General features: G+C 34.1%; 3 protein-coding genes and 1 non-coding gene across 4 annotated transcripts; 1 reads left to right on the top strand and 3 right to left on the bottom strand.

Annotated features, from left to right (window-relative positions):
* Positions 1–2,189: 2,189 nt before the first annotated feature.
* Positions 2,190–9,410, bottom strand: LOC112036399 (uncharacterized). Its single transcript, XM_024069202.2, has 6 exons — positions 8,991–9,410; positions 6,690–7,592; positions 4,205–4,378; positions 3,286–3,419; positions 2,657–2,767; positions 2,190–2,538 (listed from the first exon to the last, which is right to left on the bottom strand). The coding sequence occupies exons 1-6, from the start codon at positions 9,144–9,146 to the stop codon at positions 2,481–2,483; spliced, it is 1,536 nt and encodes a 511-aa protein (XP_023924970.1). The 5' UTR covers positions 9,147–9,410; the 3' UTR covers positions 2,190–2,480.
* A 1,702-nt stretch (positions 9,411–11,112) lies between these two features.
* Positions 11,113–13,828, bottom strand: LOC112036398 (small ribosomal subunit protein uS17y). The gene is made up of 6 exons (XM_024069201.2): positions 13,702–13,828; positions 13,455–13,495; positions 13,262–13,362; positions 11,802–11,946; positions 11,522–11,611; positions 11,113–11,355 (listed from the first exon to the last, which is right to left on the bottom strand). Exons 1-6 carry the CDS (start codon positions 13,711–13,713, stop codon positions 11,265–11,267), a joined length of 480 nt encoding a protein of 159 aa, XP_023924969.1. The 5' UTR covers positions 13,714–13,828; the 3' UTR covers positions 11,113–11,264.
* Positions 13,829–14,012: 184 nt separating this feature from the next.
* On the top strand, positions 14,013–14,084 carry TRNAM-CAU (transfer RNA methionine (anticodon CAU)). Its single transcript has one exon. It is a non-coding gene; the product is annotated as a tRNA-Met (tRNA).
* A 2,576-nt stretch (positions 14,085–16,660) lies between these two features.
* On the bottom strand, positions 16,661–21,510 carry LOC112036391 (dolichyl pyrophosphate Glc1Man9GlcNAc2 alpha-1,3-glucosyltransferase). Its single transcript, XM_024069193.2, has 4 exons — positions 20,710–21,510; positions 18,760–18,966; positions 18,100–18,337; positions 16,661–17,086 (listed from the first exon to the last, which is right to left on the bottom strand). Exons 1-4 carry the CDS (start codon positions 21,409–21,411, stop codon positions 16,674–16,676), a joined length of 1,560 nt encoding a protein of 519 aa, XP_023924961.2. The 5' UTR covers positions 21,412–21,510; the 3' UTR covers positions 16,661–16,673.
* Between the last annotated feature and the right edge of the window lie 517 nt (positions 21,511–22,027).

Below are 22,027 nucleotides of genomic sequence, written 5' to 3'. Positions count from 1 at the left end.
TAAAAGTAATCAAAATAAATTATTGATGTATCATGGATCAAATTTATTATCTTGCTAGTCTGTAAGTCTTTTATAATAAAATTGATAATAGTTTTATTTTTTATTTTTATGAATATTAATAGTATCTTCAATGCCATGTCAGAAGTTTTTTTATCTTTTGGTGTTTTTAGTAGAGATATAAAGAGTTCTAATCCTGCAAGGCTCCAACTATAGAATTATTCACACAAAAAATAAAAAATAAAAATCAATGCCATGATTACAGGCATTGCTTGAGAGAGAGAGATTAATTTATCAGGTGAGCTGCACCCTGTAGGCCAACAAAACATTAAAACTTTGGAGTAGAAACCTGCAACATAGTTCATTTAAGGTGGAGAATGGCCACCTGGTGATTGATGATATAGTTATTAGAAAAAAAAAAAAAAAAAAAAAAAAAAAAGAGTATAGACTATTGAGTATTCTTTCTTTCTAAAGTGAATTTGGAATTTTATATTAAATAGGATTCTCATCTATTCTTATATATTTCTTGAAATTAGTACTAAAAAAAAAGGCATGATTAGTAAAATGATGGTAGTAAAAAACTGAACCCAATAGAATATATAAACAACACCTAGTAATTTAAAAAATAGCTGCATATCTGTCCCTCTGTGTTGCTTCCTTTGGACTCTTGGCATGCCTTCCAAAACTATAATGTTGGTATTGTTTACTCTGAACCAAAAGCTCTCATGCTACTCCTGTCTCTAAAGGCATTTACTCAGGTAGGACAAATATCCCAATAAACTAGTGGTAAGACCAGCACTCTTTTTTATGCCTTTTGCTTCTCTTCCCCACAATCATGGTTAATATCTAATTTTTTATTTTATTTTTTAAAAATTATAATAATACATTTTGCACGAATATTTAAAGGCCATGCCAAATGCATCCATAGTATTACTTTTTTTCTTTTTTCTTTTTTGTTTAATAAAAAAGTACTTAAAAGTACTTGTATGGCTTTTTAAGAGTAAATTTTGGCCAAAGAGAAGGATGCAGATTAGTCACATCTGCTTCATGAAGACTTTTCCAGTTGAGTGTACTATCCTTTAAGTTCATAACTCTTTTTTTCCCCTAATGTTTGTTTTGGGAGAGTAAAAAAGGGATGCTGCATATATATATATATATATATAGACTGCATCATCAGCAGATGCAAATTGCAAACTTCATAATATTTCGTTAATAGCTTTATAACTCAACTAACAACTTCTGATGTTTCTAATGGAAATGTATAGAATTTAAATCCCTCTCCCTGATTGTAATTGTTTTTTTTTTTTCCAGCTTCAAAGAGAAATTGTCCTGTCTATCTGCTTTAAAATGGAGAGTTTCTTTCATAATGAAAATCTAATTTTCATAAATTTAGAAGTGTAAATAAGTTCATGTCATTTAATTTCCATCCCACTGAACAAAGAATGATAACTAATTAAAATGATGTAGTGTCAATCATAATAATTTTTGGATCCGTGAAACACCAAATCTTCCCAATGAAGTAGTTAAGATCTTGGCCCAATAGAACTCAGTTGCAAGTGGTCTTTAAAACTTAAATAATGCCACTGCAGTCCTCCATGCCAAAGAATTTTCACTCCAAGACAAAAGGACAATGTTCCTCAGTCACTGGAACTAGAAAACTTTATCCGTAAGTTCTGGATAAATAACATAGATTTCCTGCCTTTTTTTTTTACCTCCCTTTTCTTGGTAAATGTTAAAAGTTTTGAACTGATATTACTTACCCTGGCCTAGCTTATGTTCCCTAGTTGCTTTCAATGGGTAGTTTCAGGGATTACTTTTTCAGTACTTGCTATAGCTAGGTATCTGATGGTCATCACATGGTTAAGGCTGTATGTTAAATGGGATCTGCTACATACAAGTGCATCTTTAAATTGGTCACTATAATGACAATGCTATGCCTTTAATCACAGTGCGATGGAATGGCTCCAATGAACAGGAGTACCTAAAAGCTATGTCAAACTCTTACAAACCCAGCTAAAAATCCTGCTTCCAAGCTTTTCAGAATCTGAAAAAATTTGCTCCTGAATAGATCAAAATCTTTTAAGTAATCTAGTTTGGAATCAACAATCAAATCACTTTCATAAACAACATCATAACTAGCATATTCCATCCAAATGATGGACAGCAATTACCAAATTTCAGTACCTCGCTCATCATGACAATGACATTTTGCATATTGATGGTGTGGCAATAATTTTGATGATAATCCTTTCTAGTTTTTATTACAAAATCTGATGGGCTGGAATTTCAACAGGGAAACTACAAGATGCATATGCCCCTCTTCTTTAATTCCCTGGGGCCAACTTATAGCATATCATACTACTGAAGCATGAAACTTTTACTGTTTTACAACAAATATATAGGCATAAAATATTTCAAGAAAAAACCTTTACCTATTTATATATGCATTTACATATCCATCAAAAAGATGAAATTTCTGGATTTCAGGCGGAAGCCTCGGCAATGCCCTCACAAACATCTCCTCTGCAAATTGGGCATACACTACAGCAACAGCATATGAACAGAAGGGACAACGTTATATTAGAAAATAATTGAACTTAATTTACAAAGTAGACTCCAGTAAAATGATAAAATAAAAGCATGAAAGCATTGAAGATACCCGTGTATTTCTTTGAGCCATTTATCAATGCATGGCATATGATATTCATGACAACATGGGAGAACTCTTATAGTTTCCCCTTCCTCGTACTCAGCCAGGCAAATGTAACACCTGTTATTGATGGCAACATATATAAGGACCTTGAATAAGTTCTGAAGATGAACAAAGATTATGCAATTTTCACTGTAAACTGTTAAAGAAATAGTGGGAATCATTCAAATGTACTTCAAGAATAACCACAAGTAGAGGAACAGCAACAACATGTTCCAAACTTCCAAAGAAAAATTGTACGTGTAGTCAATCTATAACAATTGGATCGCTCAAGTTTGGAAAATGCATAGATATCCATTAACAACACACATAATAAATTATCTATGTGAAGCTAATTTCAGTTAAATATATTCTAAAATTCATGTACAATTAGGCTCTTTAAGATCTAAGCTTGTTTGGTTTCAGAGAAGAAATAAGAAAAAAGAAACTACTGAATTTCCCTCATATACCCTCATGTAAGCAACACTTTCATATAAACAAACCAAACCTTATATGATGCATACTTCCTTTCTTTTTCTTTTTCTTTTTCCACATGTTTTTTTTTTTTGGCCAAATAGACATATACCAAATAAACTTACTGGGCTCCATTTTCAGTTGCCTCGGCCTTCTTGTGATTCTTGAGAGGAAATGAGTCTACAACATCCACTGGAGCTGGCAGTGAAAGCACAGACGGCGAATCAGACACCGGGTGGTGATGGATTTCATCCAAGACCTGCATTTTGGAAATTATGATAATACTTAAGTGTTTAAATAAAAGTATGAACAAAAAAAGATAGGGAGAGAGAGAGAGAGCCTGCCCAACCATCCTCTTATAATTCAGTTTTTTGCAAATTGCATGTGACAGTTCTACAATTCTATATAAGCAGAGTATGCCAGCGCACTAAATAGTAATCATTTTATTAGACTAATGTTCATCTCCCTCCTCCTCTTGCCAGTCATGTAAACTAAGAATTATTGGCATTAGATAGTCTAACCCCCTTCACATTATTACCAAATGCCTATGCTCTCTTAGATTTTGTTTTACACACAGTTAAGTCATGATCATGGGAGGAGGAGGGGGGGAGGGGAACTGACTTAAAAAACTATTATTCAGTGATTCTGTTAAGTTTACTTCATGGTTTAGGTAACATGCTTTCCTTACTCTTCAGGGGAACTCATGTACATTGCTATTCTCACACTTGATTCTGTTAAGTTTTCTTTTTTCTTTTTAAAGCTAAAATAAACTTTTCATCCCAACTTGGTCCAAGTTCAAAATCCATCCATCAAATTTTTTTTTTAAAGCATATTTCAACCTTTTTTTTTGGTTATTATTTTTTAGGGGCAGACAGTTCCACTCTTCAACAACTTCCTGGGAAAATAAAATATACGAGTCCCCAATTACACATGTTTATGGACGTATATGCAAGGAGACAGCCCAACCAGTGATCTTAAGGATGGAGCCTGCTAACAGAATATAAGCCAGATAAAATAAAACAATATCTGACTTGGGAAATCTACCTCAAATAGTGCATCAGCAAGCATGAGTATTTGAAAGATGCTTGCATGAATACTAGGCTGTTCAGCCAAAAAGAATGTCCCACAAGAGCATCTACCATTAGGGTGGAGTCCTGATGCACAGAAAGACATATGCCTGTCTTCATCATCCAAGTCACTATGAAATCTTTCTGAACTCTGCAAGAATAGAAAATGCACATGAATGAAGGACAAAAATAAAGCAGACTGCAGGTGAAAGCAGAAAAAATCTATACACCAAACCGAAGACAAACAACGGGGGATATAAAATAGGGGAAGAGTAAATATTTATGCAAAAACAAAGACATCATGCACTCATTGCATCACTCTTCCAAAAGAACTGGAAAATAACTTCATATAAAATAGTTCTTTGTTCCAATTTGGTACAATTGACATGGTACAAAGGGACAAAACCAAAACAATGTAACGCAAAAATTAAAGAACAGAACAATAAAGGATAGGAAACCTAAAAGTCAACACCCATTATTGCTTGGAGTCAGCACCAAGCATGAGAGAAAACATCTAGAAGTCAACATCTAGGGTTGGTTGGAGTCGGCACCAATAGGAGTCAACATTTTGTGGGAAATTTTATTAATCAATCAAACTGTGATATGTGATCAGTCTGCATAGGAGTACAATACAATACTAGGATTAAACCTAATTCTAATTGACAGAGGAAACCCTAATTCTAATTGATTTGGGAGATCCCAAACATTGAATTACAAAACATAAATTTGACTCTAAATAAGACTGGATTAGTTTTTTTTTTTTTTTTTTAAAGACTAAATTAAAATAAATATATAGCTTTACTTACCAAAATGATGCAATCATGCAACTTAAAAATTAAAGACTAGAAAATAAAGGATAGGAAACCTAGGAGTTACCACCTAGGCTTGGTTCGAGTCAACACCAAGCAAGATAGAAAACTCTAGGAGTAAGGACCTAGGGTTGGTTGGAGTCAGCATCACCATTGGAAATCCAAGAGAAATTTTATTAACCAATCAACTTGTAATTTGTGTCCATGGGAGTATAATACTGTGGTTATATAGATTACTAAGACTAATCCTAATTCTAATTGACATAGGAAACACTAATTCTCATTGATAATTTAGGAGATCCTATTATTGAATTACAAAAATAGCATTGACTCTGATAAATTAAATGCCTAAAATAAAATGCAAATTACTCCAATTAAATAAGACTAAATCAAAATATATATATATATATATTTCTTTGCGCTTCCCCATCACGCTTACTACAAACAATTTGCTTACAACCAAACCTTAGAAAGAAAGTAACATAAGAGCATAGGAAATGCACTTTTGCAAAGGAAACAAAAGAAGATCACCATCAATTTAACACCAAGCAGTATTATAGAGACTAGACCTACTAGGCTACTAATCCTTTAAATAATATAAAGCACTAGACAAATTCCTCACATTTACATAAGACGACATATTGAATAATGTAATAATTCCAGAACTGCAGCTTTAAAGCCAGCCCTGAATTAAGTAATAAACGAAAAAAGGTTGGACCAGATTGACATCTAGTTAGAAACTTCATGTTACTCCATTAATAATGGGCTAGAATGAAAAGGTAGAATTCATGCTAGGAACCCCATATAGTGGTTGCAGTAATGTTGATAGTAAAGAAAATGTTAACTTCACTACATAAATGAGTCATCCACAATGCTAAAATAATATATTACAAGTTTTAATTTTCTTGCATGGATTACAAGGGGAACAAATTAGGGTTGGAGCTCGCCCATGAACCCCATAAAGTGGCAAGATTTGGTTGGCAAACTCAAGGGGAATTACTTTACTCTAATTCTAACACATCCCTTGAATTTTGTCAAAAATATATCCCTCTGCAGTCCAGCCCATTCCTACCACACCATGGGGTTGGACAGGAAGGCTCCAACCAACTTTGTCCTTTTAGGCGGAAGTGTGGAAGATATTCCCCCAAAAAAAAAAAAAAAAAATCAACAAATAATTCTGCAAGTTGCCATTATAATTTTCATCATGGACATGTATTCAGAAGTTAATAACAAAATCATATCTTAACACCCCCCCCCACCCCCCCCCCCCCCCCCCACAAAAAAAAAAATTACACTTCCATCAACTTCTATCAAGCAAACTTCAATCAAATTGCCCCACCTAGAGGAATTGGTTTTCTAAAAAACTAAAAATAGAATCACACTAGAAAAGTTTCCTTTAGTTCAAAAGTTTGTGATGCCTAATCATTTAAGCCCATTCACCCTTATCCAAAAATTAAATAAATGTCTGACCCAAGGGATCATACTTTGCAACAAAAATGGATCTTTTCAGAAGGGATTAATACTTTAAGTGCAAATACAAATAAGAGTTTTTTTTTTTTTTTTTTTTTTTAAATTGAGATCCTTTTGACATGACTTTTTGAAAATTCCCAAAATTATACATCACATTATAAGAAAAAGGGCATAAAGTATTACCTCATATCTTGACCACCGTCGTCTTTCACGTCTATGATGACCACCATAGCGAGGGTGTCTAGAATCATGACCAACCCCGTCATAATGGAGATCACTGAAATCAAGGAGCCATCTGTCATGAGATCTAAGACCATCAGCATGACTGGTTGCGAAAACAATCGTTGGGGAATCACTATGCTGTCTAAAACTGCGTCTTGAAAAGGTTTCCCAAAACATTCCTCTACTACTTCTTGCCTCATGGTTACTTACATCTGAAATGCCTCTAAACAAAGTGTCAGAGGAGATACTCACCATATCAACATGAAGCCGACTTCTATTTCTCGAATCTTGTTCTGTAGCAGAAACAATGGATCCTAGACCTGAAGATGTGACCCTTTCAGCAGAATCATCTTGAAGCAATTGACAATTTTCTGGAGAATCAGGAACAGAAGCAGATCCAGAATCAGAATCAGAAGAATGGAGGCCCTTAGCTGCATCCGGAATAGATTCCTCAACTAAACATAAATTTGCCGGCTCCTGAGCCACACTGCTTGAAGATCTATCCTCTGACTCTAGAGATGATTGTTCTTTAAAGGTAATACCAGATGTTTCACTGCTCTCCCTATGAAATTCCACAGGAGTACCATGAGCACTTCCCTGATGTGGCAGTAATCCATCATTCTCAGAAAGGCATTTCCCACTGCTACATGTTTCAAGATTTATCAGACCAAATTCAGCAGAACTTTTAACAACAGTACCATGAATGACTTCAGATGAGGCTCCGCTATCAGGGCTGGAGCTACTGAACCCAGTTTCTGAAGTACAATTTGAGGATGGCTGCTCCATGGGCTTTAGGGATACACCATTAAGGGGAGCCTTCTTGTCTAGAGGTCTTGCTGTTGATTTAGTGAGATGATTTTCCACCTATAGTTAAAGAATTTACGAATTTAACATCACTGTTAAAACTGACATTGTGATGGTTCAATTTAACTTATAAAATGACAAAGCTCTGTGATAACAAAAATGACATGAACAAAACCACCAGCTACTAAGATAGATCTTCCCAATTCATCATACAACAAATAGTATTACTTACAATTTTTTATTGGTAAGTTACACACACATAGCTAGTGAGTTTTGAACCCAAAACCTTACCTCCACCTTTCTCTTACCAAGAGGAGGAGGCGCCATTTGAGTTGGAGTATTCTTATACTTCAATTATAAATAAGTCACACTTTTTTCTTCTTTTAAAGGTAAGAACATGTTTTATCAACACAATACCATAGAGAACTAACTGTAGCAAATTTTGTTTAACTTCATATTCAAAATGGAATAATGAGTCATTATACTAACACCATTAGCAAGTAATAACACTGTTGGTGACATTAACCTTACAGCCATAGTTCATAACAATAGGATGGCAATCATCAAACTAAATCTTAACATCAGATTTAGTAAGGATTGAATTTCTCTCTCTCTTTATCGGGTCGGATTTAGTCTTATTTTTAGAACTACATTGATTAAAAGCTTCTACGTATCCTCCACGAATTTGTTCCCTATTTTTCATAGAAAATTAGCAAATATTTAACAGACCCACAAATTAATAATGATAAAATCAGCACTAAAGTGCAATAGATGCTCTGGAATTTCAATCCTAAATTCAGAATAAGTAAAAACTAAGAGACTGGATGATAGAAGGCAATTTGTTAATTTCATACTTTTCATTGATTGGTATAGGATATACAAAACCCCCCTCGGCTCGACCAAGAATAATTTCAACTATTCAGCTTATAAGAGGATGAGGCTTTCATTTTTCTGAACCCAACAACCACATACAAAACACATGATTCAACACTTTGGTTCATAATTCTTTCCTTATTATCTCGGAACCAAAACAAAGGCAATGAAATTAAAACAATATCATCCAGTTAACAAAAATAAAGACCTTTACTACCAATTAATTAAAAAAAGTACAAAAGGGGTAAACGTAATAGAATTCTTAAAGCTATTTTCATGTGAATTTAACAACAAATGATGGAGTTAATAGTTTTGAGGATTTTGCCCCAATCAAAACCTTTACTTGCCATGTTATATATTTGACATAACAGCTTACGCCTAATTATTTCTAAATCCACATATTATTAAGCCTATTAAGCTTTAAAAAAAGCTGACCCAAGTCATAAAAATGAAATCTTTATCTTTCCCCTTTCATACTTCATTCTAAACCCTTTAGTTCAAATACTTACATAGATGTAGATAAAATTCAAAAGTGAGAATTGAAACTATAAGAGGTAGTAGTAGTAGTAGTAGTAGTAGTAGTACCTGAAAGGGAGTGTGAGTGTGAGTGTGAGAACCAGAGGAAGCACCACAGACGAGAAAGGAAAGCATAGACCTTTTTGCCATTGCTGTGCCTGAACGGCTCAGCTGTGACCTTGACCCAGATGGGTGTGACCCCATGCAACTGTTGCCTGAACCCATGTTTGAGTTTTCACACTACTGCTTTTGCTTTTGGTTTTGCTTTTACTTTACCCCAACAAGAAGAAGAACCAGACACAGAACACAGAGAAATGAAATAAATTTTTTGGTCATGCAAAGAAGGAAGGAACAAGGAAGATAGAGTCAACCCACTAATCTAATCAAGCCAGAATAGTTGTGTATCAGCATCTGTATCTGGTGGACCCCAGATTGTAGAAAGTTGAAACACCAAGCTAGACTAGACTCTTTTGGTCTTTGTCTTTTCTTTTCTTTTTTTTTCTGAAATTCAAATTACAACCTTAAAAGTTAGCAAATATATATATATATTTGGCCTCCAAAATTTATTATTTTAATTTACAAATTTTAATATTCATTTTTCATATAAGTGTATTATTACATTTAACAACAATTTTATAAATAAACATGGATAGATTAGCTAAAGTTATATAAATTTTAAATTTTAAAGACTAAAATAACAAAAAGAAATAGGCTTTAAAGATGTAAACGAGAGACAAGACAAAAAAAAAAAAAAAAAAAAAAAAAAAAAAAAAAAAAAGAGAAGAGAAGAAGAAGAAGAAGAGAGAAGAAGAGAGAGAGAGACAGACAGACAGGACAAGACCAAAATGACAATTCATCCCAACTTTGGGTCATTCAAATACTTTTTTTTTTTTTTTAAAACACCTTTAACTATTTTAATAAGTTTAGATAAAACTGATCAATCGAGGGCCACAGTATTGCGAAGGCTGATTGGTTTTATTGTAGACTTTTGTGGAGCATTGCAAAAAGTGATTAAATTTTGAGAAGACCATTTTATGTTTTATTTTTCTTAACCATACAATTTATAAAGAAATAGAATAGAAGAAAATTTTAAAAATATACGTGTATAATGAATCAAGATGGAATGAGAAGGAAAAAAAAAAAAAGATAGAATAAAATAGTGAAGAAGTGTTTTTTTTTTTTTTAAAGAGAAAAATAGTGAAGAAATCTTAAATTGATTAATTTAGTACTCACGTAGAGTTCAATTTGGTTTTTCAGGAGTTTTTTTTTTTTTTTTTTTTTTAATTTATCTAGTCAATTACTATTTGTGTCAATTTAGTTTCCTAACTTTCAAAGTAAAACCAATTCATGAGTATTTATTCTTGAATTTTTTTTTTCTATCTATTTAAATTTTTTTTTTATGTCAATATAATGCATGAAGTATACATTGAAAGGTTATTGTGAAAAATATAGAAGAAAAAAAAACTATAAATAATTTTGCTAAATTTAAACTAGAAGGCTCAAAGAGAACATTGATTTAATTCACCTTTTTTCGATTCCAAAGGAAACCAGCAAAACCCAGAAAATTGAAATAAATTCTCAAGTCAGAGACTAATAATTGATTGAGAGAAAGTACTTTGGTTTCTCTTCAAAGTAAAGTAAATTTCAGGGAAAGCCACAAGTGGGATTGAATACTTCGCGGCTTTTTGCCTCATTAATCACTGTCAGTGCCAAATTTCTTGGTGGTGCAAGTGCCCAAATGCTAAAAATAAAAAATAAAAAGAAATAAATTTGTGCATTGCATTTGGCAAACACAAAAAGAAGTATGCTAGATTATGAATTTACAACTTGACTGGCAGGGGCTGGATTAATAGCTTTTAAGGTTTCGTGATATTTATAAGATCATGGGTTCGAAACCAAAGACCTAATAATAAGTCTTTATTACAATCCAGCCGAAATGGGTTTACTCAAAACAGTGCATTACTCCACAATTTTTTTTTCCTCAATTAGCACTGTTCAAACCTCCATTCACACTATTTATATAGAGTTATAGACTAATAGATATGGGGGCACCTTGTTAATCGAGGTAATCCACTATTTTTTTTGTTTTTTTTTTTTTTGAAAACAGGTAGTCCACTAATTATAAAAATATATGTAATTTTTTTTTTCTCCTTAATAAGTAAACAAGAAAACATATCTTTGCCTTTAAGAATACCCAAGCAAAAAGTTTCTTGAAAATTACGATAAAATAGAAACAAATCCTGAAGTCTTGCATCCATCAAAAGGGTTAAGAACAAAAACCAAAAAAGAGCAAGCTACTACAAAATTTAATCCAGGCCAATTCTCTATAACAATCAATCACTTTCACATCCCTGTAAATGCCTTCTTCCCAGCACTAGCAGAGCCAGCAGAGAGGACTTTCAACACATTGAACCTCACTGTTTTTGACAAAGGCCTGTAAAATAAATTAATCATTTAAGATGTATATATATATATATATATATATATAATAAGTACAGTCATAGTGAAAAAGAAGTGAAATTGGTATTCTAAAGACTAAAGAGGGAAAGAAAATGATCAGGGAAAAAGAAAGATCAGACGCTGCAGATTATAATACAAACCTGCATTGGCCAATAGTAACATAATCGCCTTCTTTCACACGGAAGCATGGGGAAATATGGGCTGGAATGTTCGAGTGCCTCTTCTCATATCTGAAAAACAATGTCAGAATGATGGATGAGAGGATTTACATAAAGAAATTGAGAATGTAAAAAGGGGTCACAAACAACAAGTATTATATTCTTATTCATATACATGATATCACTAGCTATCACAGAACATATGAAGAAATGAAAAATTAAAAGATGAGAAACTGAAGCGTATAAGAAGTTGTGTTCTTGCCTCTGATATTTCTTGACAAAGTGAAGGTAGTCCCTTCGAACAATTATGGTCCTCACCATCTTGGCACTTTGGCAAGTTCCAGAAATAATACGACCTCTGATAGAAACATTGCCAGTGAATGGGCACTTCTTGTCAATATATGTTCCTGCAAACAATGGAGGGCAACGTCATTCTTCAAATGTGATTTTGAAGAAAAAAAATGATGATTCATTAATGACTAGTTCAGTATTACAGAGGCATGTACCACTGGCAAAAGGAGACTTAAGGTGCCAAGTCCACTCCTTTCATTGTCTAGGGCATGAGACGCCTAACTCTATATACAATTATCATACATATAATAAACTCAAATCATATGTAACTAATGCATATTGGGCACAGTTTGAATTTTATATATTGTAGGAGGTTCTATTAGTTAATTCTAAGGACAGACTAAAAATAAAAAGAGAACAACTATTAAAGCTGAAAAATTATTTATTAAAATAAAAATAAACTAAATTGGGGCTGAAAGAAAGTGAGGTAAGAGAGAAGAAAGATACATCCACATCCACTAACATTAATTAATTATAGAACTATCTGTTTTTGCAAAAGTACAAAACTTCCTTTTATTTGCTGAATTTCATTGAGGTTCTCAACTCAAACGTCTTACAGCCTCTTTACAGTGCCTGGGCAATTGCCTAGGCTCTAAAGGCCAGGCACCTCACCTCACTCAAGCACCCAGCTCGCTTTTGATTATACTGCACACACGTGTAAAGGAATTACACGCCAACAAGTTCAGCTCAAGTTAGAAATTTACAACTCATGATTGAAGTACAGGATGAAGCCAACAAATATTTAACAATCTCGACTCAGGTTGATATTGCAGAAAATGCCTAGACATTCTAAGTTTATGCTGAGCTCATTACTAGTTCTCTCAACTTGTACTGTGCTTAAATTAATAATTTGCTTATGATGCCATGCTTTCATTAGATTGGAACTTGGAAGTCTAAGGCTAGGAGCACCACGTCATCAAGGAAGACTTATATATAGTGCACGAATAATAAGTAGTAGCTAATCAACTATTTAGCTTAGTGATACAAAACATGAAGAATGCCCAACAACCTCTAATCAGTCAGATCCTAGTCATTCAACTTAAAGCAATGATATTAAACCAAATGCCAAGCATTGGAGATTTTCTACACGCAAGGCCAAGTCCGAAACCAACTAAATTTTATTTTGAATAAAAACATCAAGGACCTTTTTTTGAGAATTAACGGCAGAAAAACGTCTTAGAGGACCATATATATACAAACAAGTGTGGAACTTTTGGTTTAAACATAGGCAGACACCAGACATTATATAGCAAAATGCAACATTAAGAAAAGAAATCTTAATAACTTCAGTTATAGATTAATTCACAGCAGAAATTAGTGCCCAACAAAAAAAAATAAATTGCAAAGCTAAATATGTCAAAGCAAGCAAACCTTCAATTGCATCTCTGGGTGTCTTGAAATTCAACCCAACGTTCTTCCAGTAGCGATTGCCACCCTTTCCAGGCCTCTTGGCCTTCCCAGATTTCTTTGAGCTAAAAAGAGAACAAACACATTCCCAACATAATCAAAAAATCAGATCAAATAAACAAATAATTGCAACAAAAGAAAACCCATTTAACAGTACCTTAGAAACACCTTGGGCTGCTTCAAAAAAGCCTTCTCAGTCTGAAAAACCGGAGCAAAAAACCAAAACCCATTAATAAAAATCCAATCTTGAAGTCTGTAAAGAGCTCAAAATACAAACTTTGTAACAGTTTCTAACACAATCAAACAGAACACAAAAGTAGCACAAACAAATATATATATATATATATAGAGAGAGAGAGAGAGAGAGAGAGAGAGAGAGGGAGAGAGGGAGAGAGGATCTGAACCTGTTCAGCCATGGTTGAGGAGATTGGGAGAAGTAAGAGGAGAAAAGGAGGCAGAAAGAAAAGTGTTATAAAACCCTAAACCTGAAGTGAAACACAGTGAGAAGCTTAACGGATTTAGGTGATTTATAAATGGGCTATTTATGGGCCATAATTTGGGATTTTTGTTATTATATAGATTGGGCCAAATTGGCCCATTGGGTGACCCGATACACTATTTCGTGTATTGAATCTAATTTGTAATCTGGAATTTACAGAATTAGTATTTATATTTTATAGAATAAGTATTATTGTTACGTTAAGCTATCAACAAAATCAGAGTGGCGCAGCGGAAGCGTGGTGGGCCCATAACCCACAGGTCCCAGGATCGAAACCTGGCTCTGATATTTCCAGAGAAAAGGTTCCTTGTGGCATCAAACATATTTTTTTGAGAATGACGGTGGACCCAACTTGATATGGGCTTTAGCCTTTATTTTCTATAATTTGTTGCAGTGGACGCATCTGGATATGGGCATTATGTTCTCTAATTTTTTTTTTTCCCTAATTTTTCTTTTTTAAGAGTATTGAATGTTTAACCTCATATTTTTGTGGACCCAACTTGATATGGGCTTTAGCCTTTATTTTCTATAATTTTTTGTAGTGGATGCATCTGGATATGGGCATTATGTTCTCTAATTTTTTTTTCCCTAATTTTTATTTTTTAAGAGTATTGAATGCTTAACCTCATATCAACAACAAAAAGTTAATTGTTCAAGCTCGAACTAAGCCTACATACAATATTTAAGTTCGAGCTCATCAAAAAGTCCAAAAGATTAAGCTGGGCTTGGCTCAACTTTTTCATTAATTAAGTCAAGCTTGCTTAAGATCAAACATAAGTAAGGGTGTACAGAGTATCCGCTTGACCCGCCAACTCGCTCAACCTGTAGCCGACTTGCCCGCCCCATGCAGGTTATTAAGTTAGGCGGTTTGGGTTGGGCGGGTTAGACCCCCAAAATAGTGGATTGAGTTGGGTAATGAATCGAAACAATGCCAACCCACTACAACCGACCCACTCGCTTAATTATAAATAAATAGAAAAATATATATTAGTTTGAAATTTTTAACCGTATATTTTCTTATTTAAATTTAATCAATTTTTACAGCTAATCAGTAAAAATTCCTTTTAAAAAAAAAAAAAAGTCAACATCGAAACCCTAAACTCACTTTAGCCGTATACTACATACACTCTGTATTTAGCTTTCACCTTTAGCCAACATTGAAGCCTCTTTTGTTTTTTGTTTTTTTTCTTTTTTTTCCTTCAATTCTTCACCTTCCATCATCTGCGTACTCTCCTAGACAACACCAAATGTAATTGTTTTTTTGTCTTGTATTGCTTAATGTTTGTATCTATATTTTTTTTGAGTATGTTGATTGTCTTTTTGATTTGGGCTCCATATATTATTGTGAATCTACAAAATATTTTGTCTTTTGATCCATTATATATATTATAAAAAATGTTATGGTATTACATGTAAAGCCAGCTATACCTACAAACTCAAATCAATCCACTGAAGATGCAAACAAATACAAAATGACATGTAACATTAGATTGAAAAGCTAAAAGGTCATTTAGTTTCTAAAAATAGAGTTAGTTTTACTATTGTGCATGTGTAATACTCATAGTGGTTCTTAACTTCTTATAGTTTTTAATACGGTTAGTTTAGGCACCAATGTTGGTTATCATTGTATGTAAGTATACATACTCTATAGTTTATCAAAAGAATAATGTCAACCCGCCCAAATTGCAAGTTGAAATTGCCAAAATTTGTAACAAATTCACCGGATTTAGAATTCGATGGTGGATTGGAATTTTCCCAAACTGCTAGTGGCGGATTGGATAGAAATATTGGTTTTTATCCACTCAATCCGATCCACACACACCCCTAGACACAAATACATTATCAAGCCAATTTTAGGCATATTATTAAAGCCATTTGGCTTCGATTTATACAATATGAGCTTATTTTTCAAATCCCTATAAATCTTACTACCAAGTTCATGAAACGAGCCTAGGCTTGACTTCTTTTTCATCGAGCCATATTGCTCATGAGTATGTTCATGAACAATTGTTTTTGCTTCACCTGTAACAAACATGAGCGAAATTTTTATCGAGTTAAGTTCAAATTGTTTATGTACAACTCGTTTCTTTTACAGCCCTATGATAAGAAATTTTGGAGCACCTAACTGACGAGGAGAGAACACAGAAGAGGGTAAAATGGGTTCAACAAAAGAGTGAGGTAATTTAGAGATAACAACCCAAAAAAAACCCCCACAGTATTAAGAGTTTATACTGTTTATTACTAATGTGTCTACTGTTGGTTAAGCTTACCTAACAGCCTTGCATTCGCCCTTCTCTCTTTGTCACCCAAAATTGGGGCTCCGACTCGCGTGACTCTTTACACCCAGAGAGAGAACCACTACAGCTCCCTAAGCTCTGATTTTATCATTTTTGCCAAACACTAACGATCACAGACAATAAACCAGTAATCAAGAAGGAGACATAATCAAGACACAATCCTCTGATAGTCACAAAAAAACTGATAAGAACTACAAAATTCAAAAAAAGGAGATGCACAATCAAGACCCCTTTTTTTAATATATAGATAAGATCCAAGATCTAATCAAGACAAAATTTATCTGGGCTGCATGAGCTTGGTGATCTCAACGACATTGTCAACAAAGATGTTGCTGACGTTCTTGCTCTTGTGATCACAATCAAAATCCTTGAGGGTCTTGATGATGAGCATCGTGGTGGAGGGGACAAGCACGATGTTGCACGGCGAACATGCCTCATCAAAGGCAGATATTGGGGTATCTTTCTGCATAATGATGCATTCAACGCGGTATTGCACAGCAACAAAAATCATTAAGCATTCAATGAGGAAAATGCACTTTGAATGTCATATTTCATGCAACGCAAATGTAACTCAAAAACATTATAAATTAGGAGATCTAATGATCCATCTTAACTGCCAGATCCAAGAGTACATGATCCCCAATCCACAATATATGGAGATCAACATAAGAGGTACAAAAGGAAGCTTATCACCAAAAATTAAAGGATGCAAAAACTGGCCCCATATCTCAACCACCAAAAGGCCTACCAGATAACTCTTCTCAACCCCACCAATAACAAACCCTTCATTCTTGTCAGCTCTACTGGAATTTCCCTTTAATTTTAATTGTTCATCTTTTTTCTTTATACGTGCAGCTGCTTTAGCTTCTTCACCCTTAGTGAATTGTGCAGAAAACGCTAACCACATTATAATGGAGTGTAACAGCAGCAAAAGAACTTTTATTGGGTATTCTTGGGCTTCAAACAGAAGTGGGAACAATGAGTAGCAAGACACTGCAAAGCAAACATAAAAGCATTTACCCACATTAGTGTCCAAGTTTGAAGGTAAGAAGTAAGAATGCTGATAAATGGGGGAAAATTCTCAGTTAGGGTTCGGGGTAGCTCTATTATCTTAGTGAATTGTTAATGTTCTAATCTAATTCATTTAAAAAGCTTAATTGCTTATAAATTTACCAAGTCTACTATACATAAAACTTGCATATTACTAAAAAAGAGTTAGAACTTTTCAGGATTTTGCTTTGGCCTAATATACATTCAAAATACCACCTTTTATGTACTCAACAAACCTTATCAAAGAACTACACCACTACTTGTTCATGATTCCCGCTCAATCTAGGGTAATATTTTTTAAGGACTAAATATATGATTGAAATTTCAGAGTTCACGTTTGAATAATTTTAAGTAACGGATTCATGTTGGGTGCAAAAACAAGGAAAGTGCCTAGTAACAATGGAGGATTAGATATGCAATATACAATGACTTCACATAGTAATCATGAGGGCAGAAAATGCCAAGGATAAAATAAATGGCAAGAAACTAAGCAGCAGAGAACATTTATCCTAGCAGAAACAGTAATGGAGTTGGTAATGGAGTCTATGGCCAAGGTCACTTAAAAAGAGTAAAACATAACTTATTAACCTTTTAATCTGCCCTAGGAGGTAATCTGGGGATAGGGAGATAAAAAAACAAACAACAGAACTCATAATAATGATAGTTCTAACTACTCCAGTAAACACAGGAAATCATGCTACGAGATTACGCTTGTTCAGAGAATTACTTAAACCCCAAGAGCAACAAAAAACCAAACATCAACTAAAGACATTATCCAATTCAGAATAAGTAAAGAGTTAGGAGGAAGCAAATGCTGAAATAACACAGCAGCATTTAGCAAGTCATAGACCATAACACATGCATTTTGAAGCATAATAACCTAAATAGAAGCCAAAAGTCCCACGAGTATCCCCTAGTAGTTCATAAAGAGATGACACAAGCAGGAAGAACCATACCTATTGATAGCCAGAAATAATGCCTTGCATTTTCCAAACTTTGCACTGCCACGAAGGCAAGAGGAATGACAAAATGGAGTGATGCCTTCTCATGAACATGCCATCCAAATAAGAAACCACACGTGTAAGCATAGGTTACCCATCTAGTAATCATCCCTGGCTGGGGATTTCTCCAAGCCTTGACAAGACAAGGAGATAAGGCTAGCAGGACCATTGTGAAGGTTGCCAAGGGGGTGATCTGCCATTACATTCATTCAGATATAGAAATTAAGCCTCTCCAACATTTGGAAATGAATTTAGATATATAGCAAAACCAAAAATTTATCAATTAAATAACTCGTTCCTTCATGCTGTAAGTGAAAAATGTCTAATAACCACTCAATAATCTCTTATAACATAATCACCTCATGACAATTGAGGCTTAAGAATTAATTGATGAGCTCTCCCCTACCCCCCCAAAGCTAGGTTATATTATACTGTTCACAAACTACAATGAGTAACTCCTAGCTGTGGAACTAAGGCAAATTTGTAAGAGACCAAATATCCAATGCTCACATATTCAACAATCTTTATCAGCTTTGGTAGATTTCTGGCTTTGGATTTCATCTAATAACTGTCCAATATAAGTGCATCTTAGTCAAGTTTGCCATATATAATTACCTGAGGCAGTATAGCAAAAGGCGAGGAATCTCCAACTAGCCCACCAGTAAATGAAGCTTCTGGTGTCTGAATAGCAAACCCCAGCTTTCTAAGAAAAAAAGCGAGTCCTTTATCTAGAATAATATAAAACACCCAAAAATTTGGAGCCCAGTATGCATGGCAAAGTCCTCTACCAAAAGGGAACATACGGCGAAGGACTTGTTGTATCTGCAAGGTAAGAATTGAATCAATACATATTAAAGATCAAGTGAGGAGTAATGGCTCCCAGTCGTTAGTTGTTAAGGAGGAATATGTATCCTCCTTACTTGTTTTTATTAAGACTAGATATGTCATGGCCATGATGAGTTCCACACATAAGATTAAGATGCAAGTAAAACACGAGAAACTGATGCAAGTGACGTAAAGTAGAAGTGCAGCAAGCTCTCTTTTAGTGAAGGCAAAAATGTAAAGTAGTGAGCTAGTGTGTTTCATCTTATAGTCCACTTTTATCTAGTCTTTAACTGTCCAAACTAATGAATTCTTCAAATCCAGCTCATATTAACATAAATCACAGGTAATTCAAGGAAAAATAAGGGAGAAAAGAGGCATTCAGTCCAATAGAAAACCATTTCATATATAATTAAAAAATTCCACTTAAATACATACGATGTGCATAATTAGAAGAAAGATTTGCATGTAAAATATATAATGATATGTTGCAAGTACTTACTTATAATAAAAAACTGATATTTTGTAAGTACACATTATCACCACAAGAGCAATTAAACTAGTAGTAACTAGTTCACTGTAGGATTCTTGAAAGCGAAAAAAGAAATCCATGATGAATCTAAACATAATCATTTTGAACAGCTTTCTGACTATAGCATTTTGGTTCTTAAGTTGTGGAATTAGCCATCCCAAACCCAATCAAACATGCTGGACTTTTACAACACATATATCAATGTGTGATTATAATCACAATCAATGATTACTTACACATGAAACAATGATTATTTATTAACCTAAAGCTTCATGAGAAGAACTGTTATTTGTATATTTAATACATATTTTTTATAAGTAATAAGAATTTTATTGGGAAAAAACAACGTGAAGCCTAAAAAAGATAAGCAAAGTTAGAAAATTATTACAGAGAAGTTTCAGTTAAGTGTTTTCCTAATTTGCCAAAAATATGACAATGAAACCAATATCTCAATTCAACCATAGAGATTCAAGTTCAATGTTCTCTATTTTGACCAAAATATCTTTAAAATGTTTTTAAAAAAACCCCTAGAAAAGTGGAATATAATGTTCCTCAAATTCTTCATACATTCATGATAATGAATCTTGAACTTCTCCTTCTACCTTCAGGTTTCTAACAGTTTTTATGTGGATTGAGGATTCCATCACATGATTTTGGTAGTCTGTTTCTAAATTTGAACCCAGTATGATAGGACTTCAAAACGTAGTTAATGGCCTAACATACAACTTAACATTTAAGCTTTACATAACCAGAGCAGTTTTTGACCTCCAATTGATTTTTGTTCAAAAATCATAAGTTTACCTCTTTCCTAAAATTTTTTCGTAATTGACAATTTCCACGCCAACTCCTTAATCTCACATTAACAAAAAGAACTTATTTTATCCCCCTAAACAAGCAATGGTTGCTACATTAACACAATACACTAAATAAACACAACATGCCTAGAAAACATTTTTGCAAAGTTTGACAAATAATAAACTCAAGTCTAAAGTCCAAATCTTTAGTATTTAGCTACAAGCAAATACAAAATGTATGTATTGCCAATTCCGAAAGAATAACACTCAATCAATCTCAAGTCTAAAGTTTGATTAACTAGCTACAAGCATAGACTGACACCAGGCATAAATTTATTACTACAATGGCAAAGCACAACACAATGTAGTACAAAACACAATACCAAATGAGAATTCAAGTCAAAATTTTCAATTCACCTGCCCATGATAGACAAAAGGCCCATACGCCACCGCGAAAACCGCCACAACCACGGCCCCCAAAACCGAAAGGCGCCGGAATCCCTTCACCAATCCACACCAACAATAATGCCTAAACAAATACACAAAATAAACCGGCGCAGCCACGGCAAACAAGTGCTTAAGGCACAACAGAACCGCAAAGAAAAACCCACCAGCCAAATCCTTTCCTTGCTCCAAAAACGAAAGCGAGATCAACAAAATCCCCAACAGAAACCCATTGTACTGGAAATGCAAATGGTCCACAATCACAAGCATTGGGGACCAAACAACCAACACCCAGATCAAAATTCGCTTCCTTGAATCCAAATCCTTGGTCAATCTATAAACCCCGTATAAAAGACACGAATCAGAGAGGATCGCAGTGGTTCTTTGGAAGAAAATGACAGAGTTGGAGGTATAGTTGAGACCCTTTTGGAGGTCAACGATTTGGGGGTCAATGAGGTAAGCGAAAATGGAGAGGAAGCGTTCGAAGTAGGCGAAGAGAGGAGGATAGTCGAGGGTCCAAGGGCTGGTTTCGTCGAAGTACCATTGGGAGAGAGGGAGAGAGTGAGTGAGAGCAAGCCAGTTGCGGTGGACTTCGAAGTCAGTGCTGTGGTAGGAGGGGATGAGGAGGAGCTTTAAGCAGGTGGATATGGCGAAGAACCATAAGAGGTCTGACATTGATGGATTGGTGGGGGTGGGTTTGGGTTTCAGTTTGTCTGTTATTTCATTTTCATGAAGAAGAACTGAAAATTGAGAGAAATCCTCCTTTGTGGCTGATGTTGATTGGCTATATATGAGAAATTATAGTAGTCTGGTGGATGGCTTTATTTATCTACTATTTCAACAAAAAAACTTTCACTTATTTAAAATTACTAGCAAAAATGGCCTTCACTATGAGTTAACTCCCCGATCTCACGCTATGTGACGACAGGTAATATAACCAAGGCAGTCAATACTGTACCGGAGGCTGTACCAGTTTGGCCAGCGATATGATATATTTCGGATACCGGTCAATACCGATGTACCGTTTCAGATTTACCGCTATTTTTTATATTTATAAATATATATATATATATATGTATGTATGTGTGTGTATTATAATAAATATAAAAGTTTACCATAAAACATTTTCTCAATTCAGAACTAATTATTCATGATTTTAGATTTTAGTATCAATTAAAAAAAAACACAATATAAAAAATAGAAAGCTTAAAAGTTACCATTGCATACTAAGAAAACAAATAATACTTATAAGTTAATGCAAATAAGTTACCATTCTATCCTAACAAAAATT

The sequence above is a fragment of the Quercus suber genome, unplaced genomic scaffold (genome assembly GCF_002906115.3).
Source record: "Quercus suber isolate HL8 unplaced genomic scaffold, Cork oak 2.0 scaffold_31, whole genome shotgun sequence".
Taxonomy (NCBI): Eukaryota; Viridiplantae; Streptophyta; class Magnoliopsida; order Fagales; family Fagaceae; genus Quercus; species Quercus suber.
The sequence above is the reverse complement of the archived record's forward strand: the minus strand, read 5'-3'. Positions and strand labels throughout refer to the sequence as shown.

What these genes read in the sequence shown, in the direction of transcription:
- LOC112036399 (XM_024069202.2), bottom strand. Translation starts at nt 9,146, where the DNA reads ATGGGTTCAGGCAACAGTTGCATGGGGTCACACCCATCTGGGTCAAGG. An exon ending in TTGCTGATGCACTATTTGAG is followed by an intron (nt 3,420 to 4,204) that starts GTAGATTTCCCA and finishes TCCAAAATGCAG; the next exon opens with GTCTTGGATGAAATCCATCA. An exon ending in GCAACTGAAAATGGAGCCCA is followed by an intron (nt 2,768 to 3,285) that starts GTAAGTTTATTT and finishes CATCAATAACAG; the next exon opens with GTGTTACATTTGCCTGGCTG.
- LOC112036398 (XM_024069201.2), bottom strand. An exon ending in CAGCCCAAGGTGTTTCTAAG is followed by an intron (nt 13,363 to 13,454) that starts GTACTGTTAAAT and finishes TTCTCTTTTTAG; the next exon opens with CTCAAAGAAATCTGGGAAGG. An exon ending in GTTACTATTGGCCAATGCAG is followed by an intron (nt 11,356 to 11,521) that starts GTTTGTATTATA and finishes TTTATTTTACAG; the next exon opens with GCCTTTGTCAAAAACAGTGA.
- LOC112036391 (XM_024069193.2), bottom strand. Translation starts at nt 21,411, where the DNA reads ATGTCAGACCTCTTATGGTTCTTCGCCATATCCACCTGCTTAAAGCTC. An exon ending in CTTTTGCTATACTGCCTCAG is followed by an intron (nt 18,338 to 18,759) that starts GTAATTATATAT and finishes ATGTAATGGCAG; the next exon opens with ATCACCCCCTTGGCAACCTT. An exon ending in TTATTTCTGGCTATCAATAG is followed by an intron (nt 17,087 to 18,099) that starts GTATGGTTCTTC and finishes TTTGCTTTGCAG; the next exon opens with TGTCTTGCTACTCATTGTTC.